This window comes from Oenanthe melanoleuca, chromosome 2 (assembly GCF_029582105.1).
Source record: "Oenanthe melanoleuca isolate GR-GAL-2019-014 chromosome 2, OMel1.0, whole genome shotgun sequence".
Taxonomy (NCBI): domain Eukaryota; kingdom Metazoa; phylum Chordata; class Aves; order Passeriformes; family Muscicapidae; genus Oenanthe; species Oenanthe melanoleuca.
The window spans coordinates 145,803,304-145,828,561 of NC_079335.1; the positions used below are offsets into that span (position 1 = coordinate 145,803,304).

Genomic DNA, 25,258 nt, shown 5'->3' on the forward strand with positions numbered 1-25,258 from the left:
CACCCCAAAAATCCCATTTTAACCAAATCACTGTTACTCCATGACACTCCAAACTGAGGCTTTATACCCCAAAAATGTTTGGGGTCGTTTTATTTTGTTTGGAGAGGGAATGAGGGGTTGTGTGCCTCAGTTTCCCCCACCACAGCCAGATACAGAAGATGCTCCAAACGTGCCTTAAACACATTCAGGTGGAGCATCCCCGTTTCCTCCAAACAGGGGGAAAACCCCTAAAAATTCCCATTTTAACCAAATCGCTGTTACACCACGACACCCCAAATTGAGGTTTTATGCCCCAAAAAACTTTGGGGTGCTTTTCTTGTGTTTGGAGAGGGGGTGAGGGGCTGTGTACCTCCCACCATAGCTGAATCCAGAAGATGCTCCCAATTATTGCTCCAAACCTGCCTTAAACACACCCAGGTGGGGCATCCCCATTTCCTCCAAAAAGCACGAAAACACCCCAAAATCCCCATTTTAACCGAATCCCTGTTACTCCACAACACCCCAAACTGAGGTTTTACATCCCCCGCCTCCCCAGAAACCCCCCAAACCCGAACTCGGGGTGTTTTGGTGCGGCAGGGCGCGGTGCGTGCCTCAGTTTCCCCGCCGCGCAGGGATGCAGGGATGCTCCTGGGGGATGCTGCGCTGCAGAGGGGGCGGTGGCAGCGGGGTCGGGGTGCGGGGACACGGTCCGGGGGGGTGTCCCCGAGGGGGTGGCAGCGGCTGCTGTCGCTTTAAAGGGGCAGCCTCGGCCCCAGCTGATGCTGCGGCTCCAATCAGCGGCCCCGGGGCTCTTGGCAGCCGGAGCCGCCGCCGCTCCGCATTCCTCCGGCTTCCCAAAAGGGGCGAACATGGCGATGGGCAGGATGAGGTGAAGAGGAGGAGAGGAAAACATTTAAGAAAAAAAAAAAAAAAAAATAAAAAAAGAAAAAAAAAAAACAAGGAAGAAGGAAAAAAAAAAAAGAAAGGAAAAAAAAATATAAAGCAGGGAAAATATAGGAAAAAAGAGGGACGGGGATGCAAGCAGCGCTGGCGCGGTGATTTCCTCCCCCCCCCCTCCGCTTCCCTCCTCCAAAAGGCGAAAAAAAAAAAAAAAAAAGCAGAAATAAGGCGGCCAAAAGAGAAAAGGGAAAAAAAAAAAAAGGGGGGAAAAAAAGCCACCAAACCAGCAACCCACCCAACCCACCAATTCCTTGTTTTTTTCATGGAGAGCACAAACCCCAGGCCAGCGGAGGAGGACCGGGACTCCTCAGCGCGGAGACCTTTGCATCAAAATGGTAGAGCCTGAACTCCCCCCTTCCCCTTCTCCCTTTCCTCCTCGCTTTTATTTTCCCCTCTGCCTTCCCCTTCCTTCCTCCGTGGCTCCCTCGCGCTCCCGGGGCTTTGCCGACTTCCCAAAGGCCTCGAAACTTGCCCAAAAATCGCGGAGGTGGATGCGGGAGGGGGAGGCTGCATGGGCGATGCTGCATCCACGCCTGGGGGGGGGTCGTGGATTTTTAAATTTTAATATATTTTTTTTTTCTGGGGGGGGGGCACACAAATTTTGGAGCCGGTGCTGCTCTTCCAGGGGGGCTGCATGGGGATCCCCCCCGCTCCTGCAAGGCGAAATTTGGTGAAAATAGCATTAAAAACGCGGCCCCCCCCACCTTTGGGGTGCCTTAGAGGGGGATGGGGGTGCAGAAGGGATGTGAGGAGGGGTCTGACCCCCCCTTTGGGGGGACCCCAGCCCAGCTCGGGGGTCGCTGGAGGATCTGGGGGGGCTCGCAGACTTTTGGAGCCCCCAGGCCGGAGGATTGGCTGGTGGGGGGGCGCACAAGCCGCCGCTTCCTCGGCCATTCCCATTCCCCGGATGACTCCATCCTTTTGCCAATTCCTGCCCGCCTTCCCCCCTCCCTCTGTGCCTGCTTCCCGTCGTGGGCCCCCCTTTTCCCGGGGGGAATCTCCCCAAAATCCCGGAGGAGCGAGGCTGCAGGGGGGGCGCATCATCCCACCCCTCTCCGGGTGGCGAAGGGGATTTTCCAGTCCAGCTCTTAAAAAATAATGATGATAATAATAATAATAATAATACCACCAGCAGAGCTGGGGCCCTCGCCTGCAGCAGTGACCTATTTTATGGAGTTTTTTTTTTTTTTTTTTTTTTGGAGGGGGGAAGGTTATTTGGAGTTCGGAGGGCAGGGCAGATCTGGGGAGATCCACGGGAAATCCCCCTGGGATTTTCCCCTCCCGGTACCTCGGAGCTCCCCCATCCCCAAAAGTGCGGGCTTGTGGTTGCCCCAGCGCTGGCTCCGCGCCCGTCCCATGGCCCCGAGTGGATTTTTGGGAAGGAGAAGAAAGTGCAAGCTTGGGAAAATAGGGAGCGGTGCTGGATGGGATGGTGGGATGGGGTTCTGCACCCCCCGAGCGGCACACGGGGGTTAAACCGGTCCGGGTTGGGTTTGGTTCAGCTGGGCAGTCACTCTCGGCCTGTGAAATTCCTTCTGCCGTGAAACCCGCCCTGCATCCTTCCCAGAGGAGATGCTGAGGGCTGCGGGCACCCCGGGCTGTTTTGGGGAGCGTTTCGTGCCCCGAGGTGCGGATGGAGACACCCGGAGCCCCCCAAACCCCGCCAGGCAAACGGGGAAAAGTTGGGAACCCAACCTTCCTTCCACACCCTGCCTCGGCAAGAACCGGGGGAAAATTTGCTTTACAAAGCAAAATTCCTGCTTGGAAAGACACTAAGGGATATATTATTTTTAATTTTTTTTTTTTTTAATTTTATTTTTTTCCCCTGGATCTGTGGTGAAATCTCGCAGGGTGCAAACATTCTGCCTCCAGGTGCGGAGTTTCCCTGGGGATGCTGGCTGGGCTCAGCATCGCTCCGGGGGTTTTTCCCGGGGTGGCCGGAGGGTCCCCGGTGCCACCTGGGCTGGGAATGACGGCGGAGCTTTGTTCTCCCGGCAGGAATTCACGGAGCGCTGCTTATCAGCAGGCGAGATAAACGGCCCTGTCTGTCTGGAGCAGAGACATCGGCACCCCCTGCACAAAAATAACCCGCTGCCGCCTCGGGAGATGGATCCTGTGCTAAAGGCAGGGAGAAAAACGGGCTGCCCGCGAGTTGATTAAATATTGGTTATTTTTAAGATGCAGATTTTTCTGCTCGGGGAAAAATAAGGGGGGGGGGAAAGGAAAAAAAACCAAAAAAACAAAGCGACCAAACCTTTTGCTGATGAACCGAATGTGTCAAAACATCGGAGGGTTTTTGAAGGTTTTGGGGGAATTGATGATTTTCCCGTTCTCCAGCTGGAGGGGAAAGCTGAGGGCTCTCCCACGCTGCTGCATTTAAGCCTTTAAAAGGGACCTGCTGGTGGCCGTGACAAAGTGACTCTCCAGAAGAGCAAGGGGTGAAGTTTTTAATATGCTTCCTCCCCAAAAATGTGGATATCTCGATCCTGGGTGTGCTTTGCATCCTAGATGTCCCCTGGCATTCCGTGGGTCCCTGGAAAACTGGGGCAGTGGATGTTGGTGAGCAGGAGGAGCTCGGGGTCAGGCTCTGTGCCTCCTGCCCCTGATTTTTCCTTATTTCTAAGGGCAGTGTGATGTGTTGTTGGAGTGGTTTGTGCAGAGCAGGGGTGGCCCCATTGGGGGGCATTGTCATTTTTGGGACACCTGAGGACTTGTCCCATGTCCCTCTTCAGCCAGCTCAGTGTTCATCCACCTCTGCTGCTGCTGAAAACTGGGATGCCTTTGGATGTGGGGAAAGATTGGCCATGGTGGAGCAGATGTGATGGGTAGAAGACTTAATTACGATAAACTGTCTTTTTTTATTATTATTTTTATGATTACATCTTTTGCCTGGAGCCAGGGCTGCTGACACCCTGTCTGAGTTAAAGCCCTGCTCCCTGAGCTACTGGAAAAAATGTGATAAAAATAAGGATAAAAATAATGCATGTTCATAAAATGTTAGAAGTGTTGGGCAGGAAGGATCTGGTGCATCCAGAACCTTGGTCTGGGCAACTGGATTTAAAGGAAGATGGCCCATAGCAGGGAAGTTGGAACAAGATAATCTTTAGGGTCCCATCCAGCCCAAATTCCAAGGCTGGATTAGAGGAGCATGGCTGGTGTTTCCCAAAGATCCTTGGTCATGGCTGGGGTTGGATGGAACAGGAGATGGGGATTATCCTTGGGGTCAGAGCCAGGGTTTGGAGAGAACGCTCTGGGATGCAAAGTCCTGCCCAGGATGTTGGGACAGGTTCAGCCCTGGACCTCTCTGGCAAGTTTGGCTTGGGTTAGGAAATGTGGTTTTAGGGTTTACTGAGGGCTGAGTGTGGGGCAAACCCTGGATGTGTCACATCCCACCATGCTCTTGATCCACCTGGAAGGTCAAGGTGACTGCCCCAGGGATGGGCACTGTGGTGCCAGGCAGGGGATGCTGCCCTCTGATGAAAACCTCGTTCAGCAGAGACAGGGAGGAGGCTCCATCCATCAATCCATCCATCCATCCATCCATCCGTCCATCCATCCATCCATCCATCCATCCGTCCATCCATCCATCCCTCCCTCCATCCCTCCTTGTTTCTGGGGATCCCAGCCCCTCCCCAGCCATTTCCTGGCTGCACATGAACTGGAGAGATTTGGGGTTGTGATGCCTCCAGGCTCTGCACAGTGATGTGGTGGCTGCCCTGCTGCACCCCTCCCTGCTCCTGCACCTGTCCCTGCTCCCAGCACCGAATTTGGGGTTCCTGGGGGGGATCCTGTGAGCCATGGGGGGCTCTGATCACTGCCCTCCCTCAGTGGCAGTGGGGACATCCCAGTGTCTCTGGGGGTGATGTCTCCTCCCCAGCCTGGAGCTGGCCCCTGGTGCAGCCTGTTGGCTGACAGCCCGGCTGGGGAGGTCAGCCTTGGGTTTTGTCCTCGTTTCCTCCCTCGATCTTCTCTCTGCTTGTTTTCTCGGGCAGGGGAGGGAGGGGACAGTGGCTTGCATGTATGTGTGTGTGTGTCCCCCGGGCTCTTCCACCCTGGCAGAGACTCTGTGGGCGGTCCTGCATCCCACAGATGGAGGGCAGCATCCCCATCCCCATGCCCGTCACATTCCACATTCCATTCCCATCCCATCCCCATCCCAATCCTCCATCCCCATCCCCATCCCATTCCTCATTCCATTCCCATCCCATCCCCATCCCAATCCTCCATCCCCATCCCCATCCCATTCCTCATTCCATTCCCATCCCATCCCTCATCCCCATCCCCATCCCCATCCCATCCCATCCCACTGTGCCAGTGGCAGGGTCCCATGGCCTGATTGTCCTCTCTGCCCTCAGGGTTTGCCAGGGACATGCCAACTCTGCTGAATTCCATCACATCCCTTTGGGATTTAACCCCAGACCTGGCTTTGGTGGCTCTGGAATCACCTGCAGAGCTTTTGCACCATGTGTTGGGTCTGACTGAGCTCACCTCTTTCAGCCCTGACCAAGGGGACAGGGACACACAAAAGGATGACTCCATCCAGCTTTTGGTGCCTCTGCTCTCTTGGAGGGATTGGGATTTGCCCTGGGATGAAAATAATGCAGTGTTGCAGCCTCTGTATTTTTGCAGCAGAGGCTGTGCCTGAGCAGGGCACGGTGCCCGAGTTCCCACGTGTGAGGATGGACTCACACTGCCCTCACTGTCACCCCTGGTGGAACAAGGGACACTGGAGGGACAGTGTCCTCGATGCCATCAGTGGTGGCACCCCCCAGGAGCAGCATCACCTCACTGGGATGATTTGGGCATGGGGGATAACAGCAGGATTGACCATCCATCCTTGGAAGTGTCACAGGGGCTTTGCAGCTCTGTGTGCAAAAGGAAAGATGAAAAGCACCAAAGTGGCTGGTAGGGTTTAAAAAATTTAAAAATATGAAAGAAATTAAAAAGCACAAAGTCATTAACCCTCTGTGGGCTGTGCTGTTGGGAAGGCAGTGCCTGCTCCCAGAGGATGAAGCTTTGTGCTGCTCATCCCACCTCATCCTGCTCCTCTCCCCACACTGCTGGTGGCCATGGTGCTTCCAAAAAAACCCCAAATTAACTTTTTCCCCTTTGTAAAGGTGTCCTCTTGGTTTCAGGGAGACAGAGATGGGAGAAGGAGTTGTCCCTGTTCTGTTGCACTGGTGGGCCTGGTGCTGCTGCCAGATTCCTGGGAAAAGCATCCTTGAGCCAAAGCCTGTAAATGCTGAATATCATTAATAAAAAATCGGGAACAACTAAAACAGGAAAAAAAAAAAAAAAAAAAAAGCCTGGGAAGCATCTGGATGAGTTAATGCTCTTCTCCACCCAGCAGAGGCTGGCAGGTGTTTTTGGGGTGTCCAACACCCCGGGATGAGACGGGCTCAGGAAGCATCACTGGGGTTAGGATGGAACTGGAGGTAGGGGCTGTTCCTGGGGTCAGAGCCAGGGTTTGAATGATTGCTCTGGGATGCAAAGTCCTGCCCAGGATGTTGGGGCAGGTCCAACCTTGTACTTCTCTGGCAAGTTTGGGTTGGGTTAGGAAATGTTGTGGTTTTAGGGTTTACTGAGGGCTGAGTGTGGGGCAAACCCTGGAGGTGTCACATCCCACCCGCTCCACAGCGGGGAGCATCGCTGTACAGGGGCACGGGGCTCTGCTTTGGGCACCCTCAAGCCTTTTGGACAGCACAGAGAGGGAAAATCCCCTCTTGCGCCGGTGTCAGCAGCATCCCCGGGCTGTGAGCGGGCGCATCCCGGCGGGCAGGATGCTCGGGTGGGCGCTCGGGGCTGTGCCGGGCCGGCGCCTCGCCAGGCGGGGCTGTGGCCGAGCTATTGTTTTCCCTTTCCTGCTTGTTTTTCCGGACAACCCTCTCCTAATTCAATAAAAAACACCCGGCGGAGGAGCGAGCGGAGCCCACCCCCGGTGCCGAGAGCGCCCAGGGAGCGCTCCCCGGGGAGGGAGGGGACAGCAGAGCCGTGAAGGTAGGCGACAGCACAGGGGAGGGCACTTTGGGATGTGGTTTGTCCCTCTGCCGGGTCCCCGTGCTCCAGAAATGGTGGTTTGGCAATGGGATGGGCAGCGCTGCCCGTTCTTGGTGCGTCCTGCTTTTGGGGAGGTGTGGGAAGACACGAGCGTCATTTTGGGGAAAAAAAAAATATTTTTCTAATGGCATCCAAAGCGGGGAGAAAAGACTGAAGGTTTCATGCAAGGGTCTGGAAGGCAGAGGGCAAGTTGTAGGAGGCTGAGGGTTAAAACCGAAAGTGTGAGTGTTTGGGATTTGTAGCGATGCCCCTTTGTGCCATCCGGACTAATCTGTAAAAACGGGGGTTTAATGTTATTTCTTTCTTCAGCAAAAGTCAAGTTTTGACATTAAATAGTTCCAGCCCAGCTCTTTTGTCCTGAGGTACAGCAATGTCCAAATTGAGAAGAGGGCATGGGGGAGTCCTTTTTTTTTTGAGAAGCAAGTGCTGACACAGTATTTAGCTCCTTATTAAAGCACTTTTCTTTAATGCAATTTAATACTGAAGGTCAACTATGAATGCTTTGGTGGTTGGAAATGATACAGAAAAGCAGATTGCTTTTTTTTTTTTTTTTTAATGTACATCTTGAGGGTGAAAAATTTAAAGAAATAACAAATTTTGTGTGCTGAATGGAAAGTGGTTCACAGGCAGCTGGTCTTGTCACCACTTAAATGTGAATTTTATGCCCTTAAACCCCCTGTCCCTGTGCTTGTGTGGGAAAGAATTACTCGTGGTCCTCGATGCTGTGGCGATGAGAGCTCTATAAATGGATAAATAATTAATTAAATAAAGAAGAGGCTGGTGAAGGTCAGAGATGGTCTTCTGGGGGACTGAGGATTTGAGTATTTAAATATATCCAGAGTGACCCAACCTTTTGCTCCTCTGGGGAGGTTTAGAGCTGCAGGAACGTTTTAGGGATCTCATTCTCAAGACCTGCTAAGAGAAAGTGCGTTTTGTCAGAGTACATTGATTGAAATCCAGCAGCAAACGCCTTTCAGGGCAGGTGGTCGGGTGTTGGTGGGGAAACCGAGGCACAGGGCAGGGTGCAGGTGGAAAAGGAGCTCGGGCTCCACCTCCTAAGGTGGAATTTTTTGGCTGGAGAGAGGCTGCCCTGCTCCGGCGAGCATCAGCATCTTCCACCACCATCCCTCACCCATCCTCTCCTCCATCCCCTGCCTTCGGGGTTCATCCCTCACCCCGAGCATCCTCCCCTTCCTCTGGCCGCCCTCTTGGCCCAGCAGCTGTTTTGGGATGGGACTTTGGCATCACCACGTGAAAACCCTTAAAATAGAGCAGGAGGGCAGCGCCAGGGCGGGGAGCGCTGGCTGGAGGCGCCGCCGGCCCCTCGGGCTGTGAAGTTCACGGCCACGCTGCTTTCTAATGTTTTTTTTTCAGGGGTGATGATGCCAGAACCTCGCTCAGAGGTTGGCAGTATGTGGTGGGGTTTTAGGATTCACCCTGGTTTGGTGCATCCAGGGGATGGAGATGGGATGGGCACTAAACAGAGCCGGAGGGGCAGAGTGGTGATGGTGGAAAAGAGCTAAGCTCCTCATTATCTTTTTTTTCAATATGTATTTTTAATATAAGGCATATCAAAAGGGATATATATGTCAAATATTTGCGTTTTCCCAGATGAAGAGCACTGGATTTAACCCTCCCATTAGTCAGGCTCCTCCGCTGCAGGGACGGGAGCAGCCGGAGGGGCATTTTGGGGCAAGTCGGGGTTTTTCTCGGGATCTCACCCCGGCAGGCGCCTCTTGTCTCGGCCGGGGCTTTGGCTGAGGGCAGGCTCACGAAAAGCATCTGAGAGCAATAAAGAGCAAAAGGCTCCCGCTGACAAGCCCGGGCTGAAGTCACCGGCGGGACGCGGCCAAGACACGCATTGTCCTCGCCGCTGCTGGGACTGATTAGAGCTGCCTGGCAAGGACCGGAGCTGGGTGAGGGATCAGCCCCTTCTGCCAAAAAATCCTCCACGAGGAGGGAAAAAAAGCCGGCTTTTGTTTTCCAGGGCGATGCCGCCCCACAGACCCATTTTCCTCTATTTTGTACCCCTATGCCAAGTTTGGGGCATCCTAAACAGGGAATGAGTGAGATACATCCCCGGAGAAAAAACCTGAATTTAGCTGCTTTTTCTTTTTTTTTTTTTTTTTTTTTTATTTTTTTTTTTCCTTAAACTGCTCTGCTGAATTCCTGCTGTCTCTTCAGTTTTTTGATATTTATTACAGCCTTAATTATTATTTTTTTTTTTCTACGTGTCTTGAGGGGGGTTGAACCATCCAAGATCTCATCAAAAATGTTCTTGGCAGTCGTGAGAGGCTCAGAAAATGGTGGGGTGGATGGATGTTCCAGCTGGGATGCAGCATTTTGTAACAGATACATGAAGAATGTTTATGTATTTATATATTTATATATATTTTAGATATAAGTAGTTTAACTATATATAAGCATGAATGTATAAAATATTGAAAACATTAAACATATATAAATTATTAAAAGTATATATAATATATAAACACACAACCCTTTTCCTACCTCTTTGCACCACTCCAGGCTGCAGAGGCAAGAATTTGGAGCAGAACTGGTTTTTCCATGTTTTCCCTGGGTGCCAGCACTTGCTGGGGCTCTCCAGGGCTATCAGGACCATGCAAAGCTGAGATCCCAATTGGTTGGATGGGTTGGTTGTGGAGCAAAAATCCAATGAAAATGAAAAAAAACAGAATAAAATTGGCAGGGAGGGGAAAGAGCCTTTTTTGCTTGTTGGGAAAACAGAGAAGAAAACACCCTTTTTTATTATTTAAACATTTTTGTCTGTGTGTGCTTTTGCCTTTGGCTCACCAGGAAAAAAAAAAAAAAAAAAGAATAGACAAACAGAACATGTCTTGCTGGAATTTGTGTGTTGATCAAGAGTTGCCATTTGTTCCAGAAAAAATGGGAGCTGAAAAACTCTTTTTGGAGCAGGAGGTGCAGGATAAACCTGGCAGGTTGAACCCTCTCTCTCTGCCAGTGTTCTGCACCATGTCTTTGGTCACATCCTACAAAGGTCAGGAAAAAGAGGTTGTTATGGGGTCTGGACCTGTCTCCTTCCAGGATTTGGGTTTTCAGTGAAGGAAGCAGAGGGAAAGGGGGTGCCCCACCTTCTTTTGATACAGGACACAGGATCTGGGTGTGGAATATCCCTTGGATTTGGGATGGAGGTGGCAGACTCATCCTGGGGCTCAGGTATGACCTGAGAGGGGATGAACACCAGGGATGTCTGGACCATGTGAAATACTTGGGAGTTGGATTAAATACCCAGAAAACTCAGCCTGGGGAGGGTTGGCAGTCACAGCTTTTCCCAGCCTGGGGGTGCTGCTCCCTGGTTTGAATTTTTCCAGGTAGTGCCTTTCCCCAGACAGTGGGAAATGAGCATTAAAAAGTGCATAAATCATCCCAATGAATCCAGCTGTGAGTGAGCTGCTGTTGTGAGCAAGAGCACACGGAGTAATTCAGAAATATCAGAGGATATTGGGCTTTATGTCATTATCTGTAGAAGCAGGGAGCTATAAAATCCTAATTTCCTTTTATTTAGGGGGTTAAATCTCAGAAGGTGTCTAAAATTGGCTTCCTGCATGGGGCAAATTTCCACCTGGATCTCCATCTGGTTCAAGAGGTCAAGGCATCCCCTCTCCTGTGTGACATCTCTGAGTGAGTGTGGACACCTGAGCCTGGCTTTGGAGCTGCTTGGTGGCCATGGTGCCACCTGGAATGAGATCAATGAGTGCTCCTGTGGCCCTGACCTGCCCTTTCACGGGGCTTCTCCTCCTTGGTTGAGTCTCTTGGACTCAAGTTGGTGATGGAGCTTGTTGGTTGGTGTCTTCAAGCTGGTCTGGTGGTGGAGCTACTTGGTGTTCCAAAGCTGGGGCTGGTGCTGGAGTATTCTGGTTGGCATGTCCAAGCTGGGTCTGGTGGTAGAATTCTGTGGTTAGTATCTCCAAGCTGGGACTGGTGATGGAGTTTTTTGGCTGGTATCTCCAAGGTGGGGTTGTGATGGAGCATTTTGCTTGGAACCTTCAAGCTGGGACTGGTGATGGAGTTTCTTGGCTGATAACTCCAAGCTGGGGTTGGTGATGGAGTATTTTGGTTGACATGTCCAAGCTGAGGTAGGTGATGGAGTTTTTTGGCAGGTATCTCCAAGCTGGGGTTGGTGATAGAGTATTTTGGTTGACATGTCCAAGCTAAAGCTGGTGATGGAGTTTTTTGGCTGGTATCTGCAAGCTAGGGTTGGTGATGGAGTTTTTTTGGCTGGTATTTCCAAGCTGGGGTTGTTGATGGAGTATTTTGGTTGGTATCTGCAGGCTGGGGTTGGTGATAGAATTTCATGGTTAGTGTTTCCAGGCTGGGGGTGGTGACATAAAGTTTTGGTTGGCACCTTTGAGCTGGGGCTGGCAGTAGAGCTTCACAGGTGTCATCTGTGACCTGGGGATGCACAGACAGGAAAGGATGGCATGGCCAGAAAGGCGTTTTTGGGGGAAAGAGCCCCGAATGATTTTATTTCTTTCCTCCCCACAGCTGATAGTCGAAAAAACGACTGACTACCCTTCGGCTGAGTACTCCCTGGTGGAGGATGTAGCCCTCCACTTCACGTGTTTGATGGACAGACTGAACGAGCAGCGCCTCTTTCAGCCGGACCTGTGCGACGTGGACATCGTGCTGGTGCAGCACAAGAGCATCTTCCCGGCGCACAAGGGGGTCCTGGCAGCCTACAGCCAGTTCTTCCACTCCCTCTTCACCCAGAACAAGCAGCTGCAGCGCGTGGAGCTCTCCCTGGAGGCCCTCACCTCGCAGGGCCTGCAGCAGATCCTCAACTTCATCTACACCTCCAAGCTGCTCGTCAACTCCTGCAATGTGCAGGACGTGCTGAACGCGGCCGCCGTGCTGCAGATGAACAACATCGCGTCCTCCTGCCAGGACCTGCTGGACACGCGCTCGCTCAGCCTGGCCACCGACATGGCCCTGCCCGCCGAGGGCTGTGCAGGCCCCCCGCCCTACTACTGCGAGATCAAGCAGGAGGTGGATGCTCCCCACCCCAAAATCTACGCCCGGGAGGGCAACGACCCGTTCTCGGTGCGGGTGGAGGACGGCACGGGCAGCGGGACGCTCCCCGCCGGCCCGGCCAAGCAGTACTACAAGGAGGAGAAGGATGGAGGGGCTGGTGCTGTGTGTAAGATGGAGGGCGAGGAGTCCGAGGAGGATCTGGACAGCCAGGGCTCCTACAACCGCGAGCAGATCATCGTGGAGGTGAACCTCAACAACCAGACCCTCAACGTCTCCAAGGGCACCGAGGGCAAGGCGGCCGCCAGCGAGGCGGTGATGGGGCGGGCGGACGGGGATGGGCGCGACACGGAGGAGGATGGGGAGGAGGAGAATGAGGAGGGGGAGGAGGAGGAGGAAGAGGAGGAGGATGCGGAGGTGGGGGAGGAAGAGGAGGAGGAGCGCAGCGAGGAGGAAGAGCTGGAGGAGACGACGGAGGAAGAGGACGATGACGATGAAGATGCCTCAGAGATGAAGAGGGAAAAGAGTGGGCAGCCCCGCAGGGGCAGCCGGGCATCCAAAGCCGCCAAACCCGCCATGGCAACCAGGTCCCAGGAGATGGCCAAGGGGGAAGACGAGGAGGAGGAGGAAGAAGAAGGGCAGAGGGGAAGGAAGAGAAAGAAGGAGCAAGACGGCTTGGGCCAGAAGGTGAAGCTGGAGGAGAAGCAGCATTACCCGTGCAAGAAGTGTCCCCGGATCTTCAACAACCGCTGGTACCTGGAGAAGCACATGAACGTCACGCACAGCCGGATGCAGATCTGCGACAAGTGCGGGAAGCGCTTCCTGCTGGAGAGCGAGCTCCTGCTGCACCACCAGACCGACTGTGAGAAGAACATCCAGGTGAGCACAGATCCACCCAGGGCTGCATCCCACCAAGGGTTGGAGCATCCTGCCGGAGATGGATGTCCCACCAAGGGGGAAATGCCCTAACCCGGGGTGGAGCATCCCACTTGTTCTGGTTTGAAGGACCAATAAAGGCAGAAGCTTCTCTTTGAAATGGAGAATGTAAACCCCCTCCCTCCAAATTATTATAATTTTGAAATTAAGGGGCTCTCAGGAAAAGATAGGGGAATTAGGAATAACAGTTCTTTACTAGGAAAATTAAAATAGAAATGCAGTATTACAAAGAACAATCCCAAAATGCTGCCAGAGTCAGAATCCAAGCTGACACCCGTCAGTCAGTCAGGGTGTTGGCACAGTCCCATTCAATTGTGGCTGCATCCTCCTGCAGTGGCAGATGTGGTTCAGCTGGAGCAGTGCTCCTGGAGAAGGTGCAGTTTCCTCTGAAGGTGCAGGGATGGTGTGGAAAGGTCTGGCTTTCCTCTGGAATCCAGTGGAAAGATGGATAACTTGGTATCCAAAATTTCAGTTTTTATGGAAAGGCTTGGCTCCTCCCCTGGCTGGAGCATCTCCAGTGGGATGATGTAATTTTATCAGTCATGCCCTGGGACTCACTGGCCATGAACAGGAGATATCTCCTGGAGGGAGGATGGGCTGTGGAAAAGACAAAGATGCTTGCCCCAGCTGGTTTAAAGATGGCCCATGAGCAGATAATATGTGCCACAGATGGGGACAGAATACACATTTCTGGCCACATCAACCCAACACACTGCTAGAGTTGGATGTCCCACCATGGGGGGAAATACCCCACCAAAGGGGATGGATGTCCCATCAAGGTGGGGACATCCCACCACAGAGGAGCATCCCACTGCTGTAGGACATCCCAGTGAGGGAAGGGCATCCCAAACACCATTTAGATCATCCCATCCAGCTACACCACGGGCTGGGCTCGAGCTCAGATCATATCGATGTTGCAGTTGGGAGGGAATCTTCCTTCACCTATGACTTGTATTCAGACTCAGGAGGGTCCCACAGTGGCCTGGAATCAGAGGATTTGTGCCAGGGGGGCTGGTGTGGAAACAAGGAGTTAATTTTTGAGGAGTAATTTTTCTTTTGAATTTATTCAATTAATCTGGATAAAACACTGTGAGCCCCTGATGGAGACACACTCCAGGCTGAACCCATTTTAGCTTAATTTGAAGATTTGCTGACAGGAGTTAAAATGGTTTTAATCTGCCTTTTGTGCTTTTTTTTGTGTGTATTAGAAAATTTCTGAGTGTGTTTGACATCCATGCATGGTTTGGGCTTGGTGTGGCCTTCCCCTGTGCTAATGAGATCCTGTGTTGGCAAATTGACTCTGTTAAATCAGTGCAGTTTTGGGAGGCACCCAATCAGAGCAGCAAACGTGTGTTCCTGAAGATCCCTCCAAATTCCAGACTCCTAATTCCTGATGAGCTGTTTTGCAGGATGCTGCTGCTAATAATTACAAATATACCAATTTGTGGAGAGCTTCTCCCATCACCTTTCCCACCAGCAACCAGATTTTGGATGGTCTCACAGCTCTGCTTGATGAAGGTAACACAACCCAAGTGCTGCTGGAGCCTTTCACGATGGCATCCCAAACAAACAGGGAATGAGGCAGATTTTGGTGAGCAGGGAACACAGAAGCAGTGTTGGCTCTTAACCCTTTGGTGCATCTTCCTGACAAATTCACAGCACTGAAGTTGCTTTTTTTGGATGCTTTTTCCCAGACTGGATGAGTGTAGCTCCAATATCTGCGTGGTGGTGGCTCTTTCAGAGCCTAACACAAAATTCTCACAGTTAAAAATGAGTTTTACCAGAATGCTGATTCAGCTTCATCTGCATTCCAGGTGGATAACACGGGACTGTCACTTCATTGCTTGTTTTTTGTTTTTCCCCTTCCTTTTTATCCCTTTTCCAGATCATTTTGGAATAGGATGAACCACAACTGCCTGTGTAGTGACCTCCTTCTGCAGAAAAAGGGATCATTGTCTCCCACTTAGTTGAGCATTTTTAATTTTACAAATAGCCAAATCCACTCCATTTGCTCTGATAATATTTAATAGCTTTATCAACATCCCATGGAATTATGTCTGGATGGAAAAGGAATTTTTTTTGCACTCTACCTCTAATGGTTTTTATTTCTTATGTTTTAATCAGATCCATGGAGCAACTATCCATATTTTCCCAATTTGGTCTGATGCTCTCTTTCTCTGTTTCATCCCCAAATTCATTCATAAAGCTTTAGGATTTAAGCACCATCCTGCTCCCTGTGTTCATTCCCCATCTCCATAATGTGCATCCTACCTCTACCATGTGAAAAGTGATTCATCCTTTGCTTTATGGAACTGTCCCTCAAACTCCTTTTTTGGCCAGCTTCAGTATAGTTTTCCTTTTAACCTGCAAGTATTTATATTTTCATTTTTTTTCCCCGTCATTTGGACATTATTTCCATATTTTTGAGTGATGATTTTCACCAGTGAGGACACAAAGCTCAGCCCTCCAGGGTGTTTGGTCCCAGCCCTGAGGTTTTTTCTACCTCTGCTGCTTTCCCTCTACCTTTCATTTTGAAATTCCCCTGCCTCTTTCATTTTAAGTGGAGAAAATGGATATTGATGTGTCTTTGATATCAAGCTCTAGTCCTGAATTTGCCCTGAAATATCCCTTAAAACAGAGATAAAGCTGTTCTAATCCATGGAAATACATACTTTGGAACAGTGGGACTCAAAGGACTACTCATGTTGACATTTGAGCATGGCAAGATGAAGATGATGAGGTTTGGGAATGCCTCTGTGACCCTAATTTTTCCTTTGGGGCACCTAAATATAAATATATATTGAAAAATACAGAGACTTCACAGCATAATGGTGTGTTTTCCATAGTGTCACAAATTGGTAAAATTTGTGTTGAAGCCCATCAAGGAGCATCTGGGAAGGAGCAGAAGTGGAGGAATGAATCCCTCCCCAGGTTCACCAGCACAATTCAGCCACGTGGTTGCAAGATGCCTTCAAGGCATGAATTGTTTTCTCAACAAATCTGCAGGGAGAGAAGGGATGGTTTTATCCCTGTTCATCCCAAGAGGAATGTGAGCCATGGAAAGGACAAGGGGAAGGAGCTGACCCTTGGCTCCTGGCATGGTTTCCTCTGTGGACATCTCTCTCCTGTGTTTCTCTGAGCACTGAACTGGTCTCACATGCCTCCAAGAGGCCTCACACAGAAGCTGGAGCTTTGCCTGGGAACTTCCAGAGGAGCATTGAACTTGTTGGAGATGAAGAGATTCTCTACCTTAACTTTTTGGGGAAGACTTTGCATGTCACATTGTTCTCCTTGTGCTGATGGACTGGTGTTTTTGGTCCGTTTTGGTCCTTTTGGATATCATGGAATCATAGATCTGTTTGGAAAACCAATTTATTGGTGAAGTATTCATAATATCTGCTGAAGGCTCAAGTTGTACTGCCCTGGATTGGGATTCTCCTTGTTTTTGTATTTTTTGCAAATTTCCAATGCACATAGGGTTGGAATTGTTTTATGTAACGTCTTCATTTAGGAATAAAATTCCCACTTGGGAATAGGTCATGAGCTGTTTCTTATCCAAGTCCTGATACAGCCATTGATGGAGATCCCACATCCTTCCCTGGAAGGCCATTGTCCCTTACTCATCCCCAGGATAGAAATATGAAATTTGGAGGTTTTGAAGTGACAAGATCTGTATCAGACTTGCTGGTTGTTACGATTTTTGATATCAGCTGTAGCTTCCACAGTGACATTCCCTTTCCATGGATGGAGGTGCTTCCCCTGCTGCCCTGACCATCTCCTGTGTCCTTGCAGTGCGTGACGTGTGGGAAGGGGTTCAAGAAGCTCTGGTCTCTCCACGAGCACAACAAGATCGTCCATGGCTATGCAGAGAAGAAGTTCTCCTGCGAGATCTGCGAGAAGAAGTTCTACACCATGGCCCACGTGCGCAAACACATGGTTGGTGAGTGTGGGAGGCACAGCTCTTGTTGGGGGTGTTGGCCCCTCAGTTTGGCCATGAAAGGTGTTTTCTGTTGCTGCCATGGTGGGTGTTCAGGGCTGGGTTTACCCTTGGGTGAGTGTGAGGTTCAGTCTCATAATCTGAAGGTCACCAGATGTGAGGCCTTTGACCTCCAGTGCTCTATGGCACAAACTCCAGAGCTCTATAGGCTCCTGCTCTGAGCTCTTGGCTCCTACTTCATTGGGTATCTTAAATAAGCAAAGCAGCCAATAGTTAAAAAGGTTATTTATTACAAAGCACATCTTATTACAAAGCGCATCAGTCTCAAAGGCAATGACAAAAAGCAATAGCAAAGCAGTAGCAATAAGTGAATTGCTAGAAGCCAGAATGACTAAAAGCACCAACTCTCCCCAATACAAACTCTTATAGGATTTTTCCAACAAGCTACGATGCAAACTCAGACCACCACTCCTTAACCTGTTAGAATTCTAGTTTCTTAGCACACCAGGTTACTTATACAACTACTCATACAACCTATCTTGTTCTATCTGAAAAATATAAGTAATGTATAGCTCTATTATGTCTAAGTCCTGTCTACAACTGTGGGCCTGGACCCTCCACTGAAGATATCAGTATGTTTCAACTTTCACTAGAACACACTCTGCTCCTCTGGCATTTGAAACCTTTCACTTACTGAAATCATTAGAACTCATCCTAAAATTACTGACTTACTTCTACTTAAACGTCTACTTTATGTGTGAGTGGCTTAATATACTTCAGTCCATCCAAAGGCTTTAATTCAATCCCTGCACTCTGATTTCTCTCTGAAGAATTCAGAGAGATCCCTGATTCATTGACTCCAGCAGGTGAGCTTTCTCACTTTCCTGTCTTGAAATTTGGCCTGGTGCTCAATGCTGAATGAATGTCTGCTCAGTTCTGGGTTTGCACGTGGTGCTGGGGAATCCCATTTATTTTATTGATCAGAGGAAGGTTTTAAGTGTAACTAATGTAAAAGGAACAGACCACACCAATGCTGGGCTTTGGAAAGGAAATTGCACCTGACAATGGTGGTTGGGTCCCTGGGCCTTGGAGCCACCAAAAGATCCAAAAGGATGGAGTTTGGAAGGGAAATTTTTGAAAACTTGCTGCCATACATCTGCCAGAGATGCCTTGGGTGTGCTGGGGTTGGGCACTGGGAGCCACAGCTGGGGCGTGGGGAGGTGGATGGTGGAGGTGTGTGGAGGCTCCTGACCTGCCCCTGTCCCCACCAGCACACACCAAGGACATGCCCTTCACCTGTGAGACCTGCGGGAAGTCCTTCAAGCGCAGCATGTCCCTCAAGGTCCACTCGCTGCAGCACTCCGGGGAAAAGCCTTTCAAATGTGAGGTAAGGTCCTGGCTGTGGCCCCACACTGATCTGGGGAAAGGCCTCCCACTCCTTGGGGCTTTGTCCTGGTTTGGAGGACAGGTGTCTGCCAATAAAGGCAGAAGCTTCTCTTTGAAATGGAGAATGTAAATCCCCTCCCTCCAAATTATTATAATTTTGAAATTAAGAGGCTCTCAGGCAAAGATATGGGAATTAGGAATAACAGTTCTTTGCTAGGAAAATTAAAATAGAAATGCAGTATTACACAGAACAATCCCAAACCCTGCCAGAGTCAGAATCCAAGCTGACACCCGTCAGTCAGTCTGGGTGTTGGCACAGTCCCATTCAATGGTGGCTGCATCCTCCTGCAGGGGCAGATGTGGTTCAGCTGGAGCAGTGCTCCTGGAGAAGGTGCAGTTTCCTCTGAAGCTTCAGGGATGATGTGGGAAGGTCTGGCTTTCCTCTGGAATCCAGTGGAAAGAAGGTTCCTTGGTGTCCCAAATGTCAGTTTTTATCTGGGTAGGAAAGGCTTGGCTGCTCCCCTGGCTGGAGCATCTCCCAGTGGGATGATGGAATTTTATCAGTCATGCCCTGGGACTCACTGGCCATTAACAGGAGATATCTCCTGGAGGGAGGATGGGCTGTGGGAAGATAAAGATGATTGCCCAGCTGGTTTAAAGATGGCCCATTAGCAGATAATGTGTGCCAGGAGATAAGGAAATCACTACTAGAATTCACAATTCTGGCCACATTAACCCAACACAGGCTTCCACTGTGCTTTGTGCCAGTGCAGCTGTAGGGATGATCCCACACTTTTCCAGACTTTGCATCACCTCCCTCTTTGAGGGTCCCACCAACTTTATAATGAAACTTGTCCAATGCCAGGATCTATCCTGACTACCTGGACTTTGCACCCACCCAAAACCTGGCTGGCTATGTCCCAAATAACCTATTTTGAGGGGAAAAAAGGGGCTTTCTTCACTGCTAGTGGGAATGTGGGGATATTTTGGGTGCTCACCAACAACTCCTTGCCCCCGCAGAACTGCAACGAGCGCTTCCAGTACAAGTACCAGCTGCGCTCCCACATGAGCATCCACATCGGCCACAAGCAGTTCATGTGCCAGTGGTGTGGCAAGGACTTCAACATGAAGCAGTACTTTGATGAGCACATGAAGACGCACACGGGTGAGCCCCCCTTGCCTGGCCACATCCCTGCAGTCAGGCTTTCCCTGGAAACAGTGATGGGATGGGGGCAGCATATTTGGGGGCACTGGTAAGGCCCCAATCAACTTGTTCAATGAGATTTTTGGGAGAGCTTATAATGGTTCATGATCTCTGAGGAGATACATGGGAGAAACACCAACAAGATCTTCTCAAGAGGTCAAAACAACACAAAGGTTTGTTGGCAAACTTGAGAAAAATCAGGGGACTTTGGCAAAAGGTTTAGTACAGCATTCAAACAACATAAAACACTTCTCACAGCATTAACTTGGCCCATTCAACTTAGCAAACTTTAAACACATTTGATATGAAGGAGCTCAAAATATTTTAAGAAGGAATTAGAAGGAGAAAGAAAGACAGAAAAGGTATAGAAAAGAACATATATAGTACCAAGAAGAGAGAATAAGAAAGAAAGAAAGAAAGAAAGAAAGAAAGAAAGAAAGAAAGAAAGAAAGAAAATAAATATATGGAAAAGCACATCTATAGCTACCAAGAAGAGGGAATTAAAAGGAGAAAGAAAAACAGAAAAGGTAGAGAAAAGCACATATATAGCTATCAAGAAGAGGGAATTAGAAGAAGGCAAAAAGACAGAAAAGGTAGAGAAAAGCACATATATAGCTATCAAGAAGAGGGAAGTAGAAGGAGAAAGAAAGACAGAAAAGATATAGAAAAGCACATACACAGCTACCAGCTCGTGGGTTCAGACAGAATTTCCAAACAAAGGTAGGGTCTAGATGAAGGTGATGCCTGGTGTTTGGCTGGGTCCTGAAGGGCCTTTCTCCCACATGGGACTTCTGCTCATTTGGCTCCTCGGGAGGTGGATTAGGGGAGAGTGGAGCATTGACAGGCACTGCCAGGCTGGGGCAGGCTCTAGGGCAGGGATGTGGGGCCGTTCACTGCCTCATAAGGGCAAGACACACACACACACAATGTCTAGGGACATCAAATCTCTGCAGTCCCAGCATCCTCTCACCCTCTCCTCCCTGCCTCCCTCAGGGGAGAAGCCCTACATCTGTGAGATCTGCGGCAAGAGCTTCACCAGCCGCCCCAACATGAAGCGGCACCGCCGGACCCACACCGGGGAGAAGCCGTACCCGTGCGACGTCTGCGGCCAGCGCTTCCGCTTCTCCAACATGCTCAAAGCCCACAAGGAGAAATGTTTCCGCGTCAGCAACCCCTTGGCTTCGGACACGGCCGCCCCCCAGCCCGCCCCCAGCCCCGCTCCGCTGCCCCCCGGCCCCGGCGTGTCCCCCCTGCCCCTGCCGCTGCTCCATCCTCTCCCACAGACCCTCCCTCCTCCTCCTCACCTACCACCACCCCCTCCCCTGTTTCCTGCAGGGAGGATAAATTCAAACAATAATTAGGTGCCCCCCCCCCCACCCCGTTCCCCATCCTGGCCATGCACGGACTGCTCTGCCCTTTGGGAATGCCTTTCCCCCGGGGAGGCGAGGCTTTGCTTGCTCTCTACCCCCCCTTCCTCCTCGTTTTGGGGTTGTTTTGGGTTTTTATTCCTTTTTCTCACCCGTTGTTCTCAGCAGAGAGGGGGAGCTGGAGGAATCCCCCCCCATGAAGGAGCGTGGGTGTTGGGGGGGAATTGCCATCCGTCCATAAGGGTGTAGGTAAAAGGTGTCACTCTCAATTCCATCTTCCCACACCCCAGCTTCATCCTCCTGCTGGGGTGCTGGTGAGGCTGGGAGGAGCAGGATATCTGGCCTTGAGCTTGCTGGCCGGTGCATCAATATTTCGAAGCCGAATTCTAGTTAGTGGTGCTTGAATCCCTGTACTGTAAAGCTGGTCTTTCATGTCAGGCTCTTCACCCACGGGGTTGGGAGGTGGGCACCCCAGAGGAGCTCACCACTGCCAGCCCCAGTGGCCCGTGGCGAGCAAGCAGATGCCCCCATTGGAAAGCCATTAGCATGCTCTCGTTAGCAGCCCTCCACACGTCTTCCTGCCCTACAACAGGTTTTCCTCCTCCACAGGCAAAAGCACAAACACCCACCTTGCATCTCGGGGCATCTGCAGCTCGCTGTCGGTTCAGTTTCGGGGTGCCCTAAGGGAGCTGGGTTCTGGCGTGCCCTTTCTGCTAATCCCAGCAGGAGCTGGGCTCCTGGGATGCTCTGGAGTCAGGAGCTGTTCCTGGGAGAGCTCGGAGCCCTTTGGGAGCGGCAGGAGGGTAGCCTGGGGCAGAGGAGCAGGACGTTTCTGTTTCTGGCAGAATCGGCCCAGAATAGTGCCTTAACAATCCGAAAAACCCCTGAGGGGCTGATGGGTGAGCTCCAGGGCAGTTCTGCTGCAAGGCTCAGAGCTAAAGCAAGACCCTGTTCAGCCTGGGGGTGATGATGTCCCTATCTCCAGTTTGTTACCTGCGTTGCTCTCCCAAGCTTCACTTCTTGTGGTGCTGGCATCCATTGCCCTGTCCTGGTTTGGGGGGACCAGAGGGGACCAGTGAGGGCTGTGGTTGTTCTGGTGATGCCCTGTGGTGTTGCTTAGTGCTTGTTGAAGGTGTTGAAGTTGAGCTGGTCTTTGGTTTCACTGATAAATAATATGGTTGGCTTCATGCTGAGGAGGAGGAGGAGGAGGAGGAGGAGGAGGAAGGCTTTGCTGTCACCTTTTTCTGGGCACTGAGGTCCCAGCAGGGTCTCTCACTGCAGTGCTCTGCCCCAGGGTGCCATGCATTGTGCTGACCATGGCTGTGTGGTCCCCTTTGGGGTCAGAGAGCACCCAGCACGGGCAGAGAAGGGCTGGCAGGAGGTGGGGGCTGTTCCAGCTGATCCCATGCTTCCAAAGGCAGTGTTGAGGTCACCTGTGGGTCATGCCATGGAGGAGGTGCTGGAAGTACTCTAAGAAGGAAAGAGGTCACTGAGTGGGCTGCAGGAGCCTCTTCTCATATGCAGCTTGTGCTGGGTGACAGCAGAGTGCTGGGGACAGGGAGACAAATCTGGCTCTGAAAATCTTTGTGCTTCATCTCCTGGACCAAATCAGCAAAGCACTTGGGCAGCATTGAGGCTCTCCCTGCAGAGGGTTCAGCCACATGCTCAGGGGCTTTGCTGACTGGGGACATGCAGGAGCCTGATGGGGACAGGACCAGGGAGCATCTGCTGCTCTCCTGAGTGCTCTCTGAGGTGACTGCTGTCATCTCCTGCTGAGTGGTACCTGGCATCTTGGGAAAGCTGATGTTAGCATTTTGGAGCCACAAAGTCCTTTTTGTCTTCATGTTGGCTGGGGTCATGTGGATCCTGTGGATTCCCAGCATGGCTTTCAGCACCAGTGAGCTCATCCCCATCTCCATCTGCTCCAAGAACAAGGAGGTTGTGGCAGAGCTGCCTCACCACATTGACCTTCTCAGCTGGGTTCCAAAGGCTTCTCTGCTGTCCCCTTCCATGACCCTGGGGCTTGTTGGGATGGTGCAAAGCCTTCTCAAACACACCTGTGAGGGATGAGGGCTCCTGGGGCCATTGGCTGTCTGAAGGGACCATGACCCACACTGGAAGATGTTTGCTTTAGGGAAGCATTCAGTGAAACCCATGGAGGTGTTGGAGTGGTCCATGCTGTCTCCTCCTCTGCTGCCTCCCAGGTCCCATCCCCTTGGGCTTCCTTGTGCTTCTTTCCCTTCATGCTCAGCCTTGAGACAGGATGGGGATGCTGTGCCCTGAGGAGGGCTCACCTTGCTTTTGTGGTCTTCTGTGATGGAGCCCATCAGCTGACAGACATCCCCCCATGTAAACACCCACACCAACATTGTGCTCCCTTATTCCACTCACCTGAGGGTGGCTTTCTCTGTTCCTGTCCCGGTTCATCCTCTCCCAGTGAGGACCTGCCCCCCCTTGGACGTCTCTGTGAGATGAGAGCACTTCCCTGAGGCTGGGAGCCCAGCAGAAAGCCCAGTGACTGATCCCAGCCGTGTGATCCCCTCGAGAGCCTGCTCGTGGAGCCACTTGGAGACGTCGAGATGTGACCATGCACACAGCACTTTGGAGAACCAGATCCCTGCTGCTCCCTCCCCTCTCCAAGCCCTGGGGCGCTCCCAGGAGTCCTACAAGGCCTCTGAGCCCTTTTGTCTACACCCTGACTCACCCCAGTGTGTCCTCATGTCTGGTTTTCGTTGGCATCCTGAGAGCTCAGACGAGTCGCTCCCGCAGTGCCTCGCCCATCCCGGATCCATCCCGGATCCATCCCGGCCGGCGCTGTTGCACCCCTTGGGGTCAGACAGGGCAGGAGGCAGGAGAGTCGGGGCCGTTGTTTCCACGCTTTTTATGTTTTATTTCAATTTTTTTAAATTCTTTTTTTTTTTTTTTTTTTAACTTTTGCACCTTAATCTCTCACATCCCTTCTCTGACAGACCGCGAGGGTGGAGAGGGGCTTGATTTCCACGACGCAGTTCCTGAACCCGCTGTAGCTCAACGTTCAGCTCTCCCCACGCACCGAAACCCCAGACCTCTCTGGGCTGGAATTTTTATTTTTTTTCCCCCCCTTCACTCCACCCTTCATTGGAACCTTGGGGAGGGAGGGAATCATGTGGGGAGGGTGATTTTTGGTTTCTATATCCCAGGAGCCTGGTAGCACAGACCAGCTCGCCTCTCGTATCCACGAGGCACAGCTGGCCCTTCGGACCACAGCCATAGCCCTGGCGCGGTGGGAAGGTGACGGATGGACAGACGGACGGATGGACGGGTGGGAATGGCTGTGACAGTGCAATAGAGATGAGCATCCGCTGCTAGACAACTCCTCTGAGGGGACTCTTGGTTTGCCCGAAGTCAGGAGGGAAGGACAGACGGACAGACGGACGGCGAGAGCTTCCCCACACGCAGCCCTGCCTAGAGACACGGAACCACGACGGGAGTTGGGTTGAACTTGCAAAGGAAGAAAATAATAATTTTTTTTTTTAAAAAAAAAAGGAGAAAAGCAAACAGGAGTAAGAACAACCTCTGTAGCATGGAACTTGAAGGAAATGAATGAAACCCCAAGCACTTGCCTCAAAACTAGTTTCTCATGCCTGGTGTTTGGCTCTGTATTATTTTACGGCATTCAGTATCGGTTGCCCAAACATGCCAAGCTAAGAGTGTATTGGTGGCTCTACAAGTGTGAACAAACTAAATGAAGCACTTTATTCTGTATAGATTAAGGGAAGGCGGGGAGGGGAGGGGAAGCTTGGATGCTTTTCGGAAGCGTCTTAAGTAATGTTCTAGGAAATGTATTATTATTATTATTATTATTATTACTTTTTTTTTTTTTTTATGACCATGTGTAATCAATATATGTTTATCTTTAACTCCAAGTACAGCAGTTACTCTCTTTGGGATGGTGTGAGGAGGGGGAGGCTGAGATGGTTGGATTAGTCCATCCCCGTGGGGCCAGCTGAGGCAAGTCATTGTCTACCGCAGGAACGGGTGAGTCTTGCTTCCTCCCTGGTCCCGTTGGCCAATGTCCAGGAGGTCCCAAGAGGTTCATCAAAGCCACCTCCCAGGGCACAACTCCCAGTCAGACATCCCCATCCTGAGCCATCCCATGCCTGGGGGTGCTGGGGCTGCTCTCTGTGCTGCCCACGAGGCAGGGAGGGGAGGCTGGTTTGGGTTGTCCCTCGAGGCCAGGTCCTTTGAAATCTGCTTTTGGCCTCTCACCAAGGCACGCTGGGGCTCGCTGAGCTCTGGAGCTGGTGAGAGGCCAGAACTGGGCCTTTCCACTGCGTTCTCCCAGTCTGGAAGCGTTATGACTGTTACCAAAGAGGTTGCAAGTGGAAGGACGGAATCAATAAACGATTTGTCTTTTATAAAAGAAAACCGAAAGCTCCACCG

The 25,258-nt window shown here is 51.2% G+C and overlaps 1 protein-coding gene across 1 annotated transcript; it reads left to right on the forward strand.

Moving 5' to 3' along the window:
- The first annotated feature begins 619 nt into the window (after positions 1-619).
- Positions 620-25,243, forward strand: ZBTB47 (zinc finger and BTB domain containing 47). The gene is made up of 6 exons (XM_056484467.1): positions 620-1,274; positions 11,524-12,885; positions 16,735-16,882; positions 18,151-18,266; positions 19,286-19,430; positions 20,463-25,243. The coding sequence occupies exons 1-6, from the start codon at positions 1,272-1,274 to the stop codon at positions 20,828-20,830; spliced, it is 2,142 nt and encodes a 713-aa protein (XP_056340442.1). The 5' UTR covers positions 620-1,271; the 3' UTR covers positions 20,831-25,243.
- The last annotated feature ends 15 nt before the right edge of the window (positions 25,244-25,258 follow it).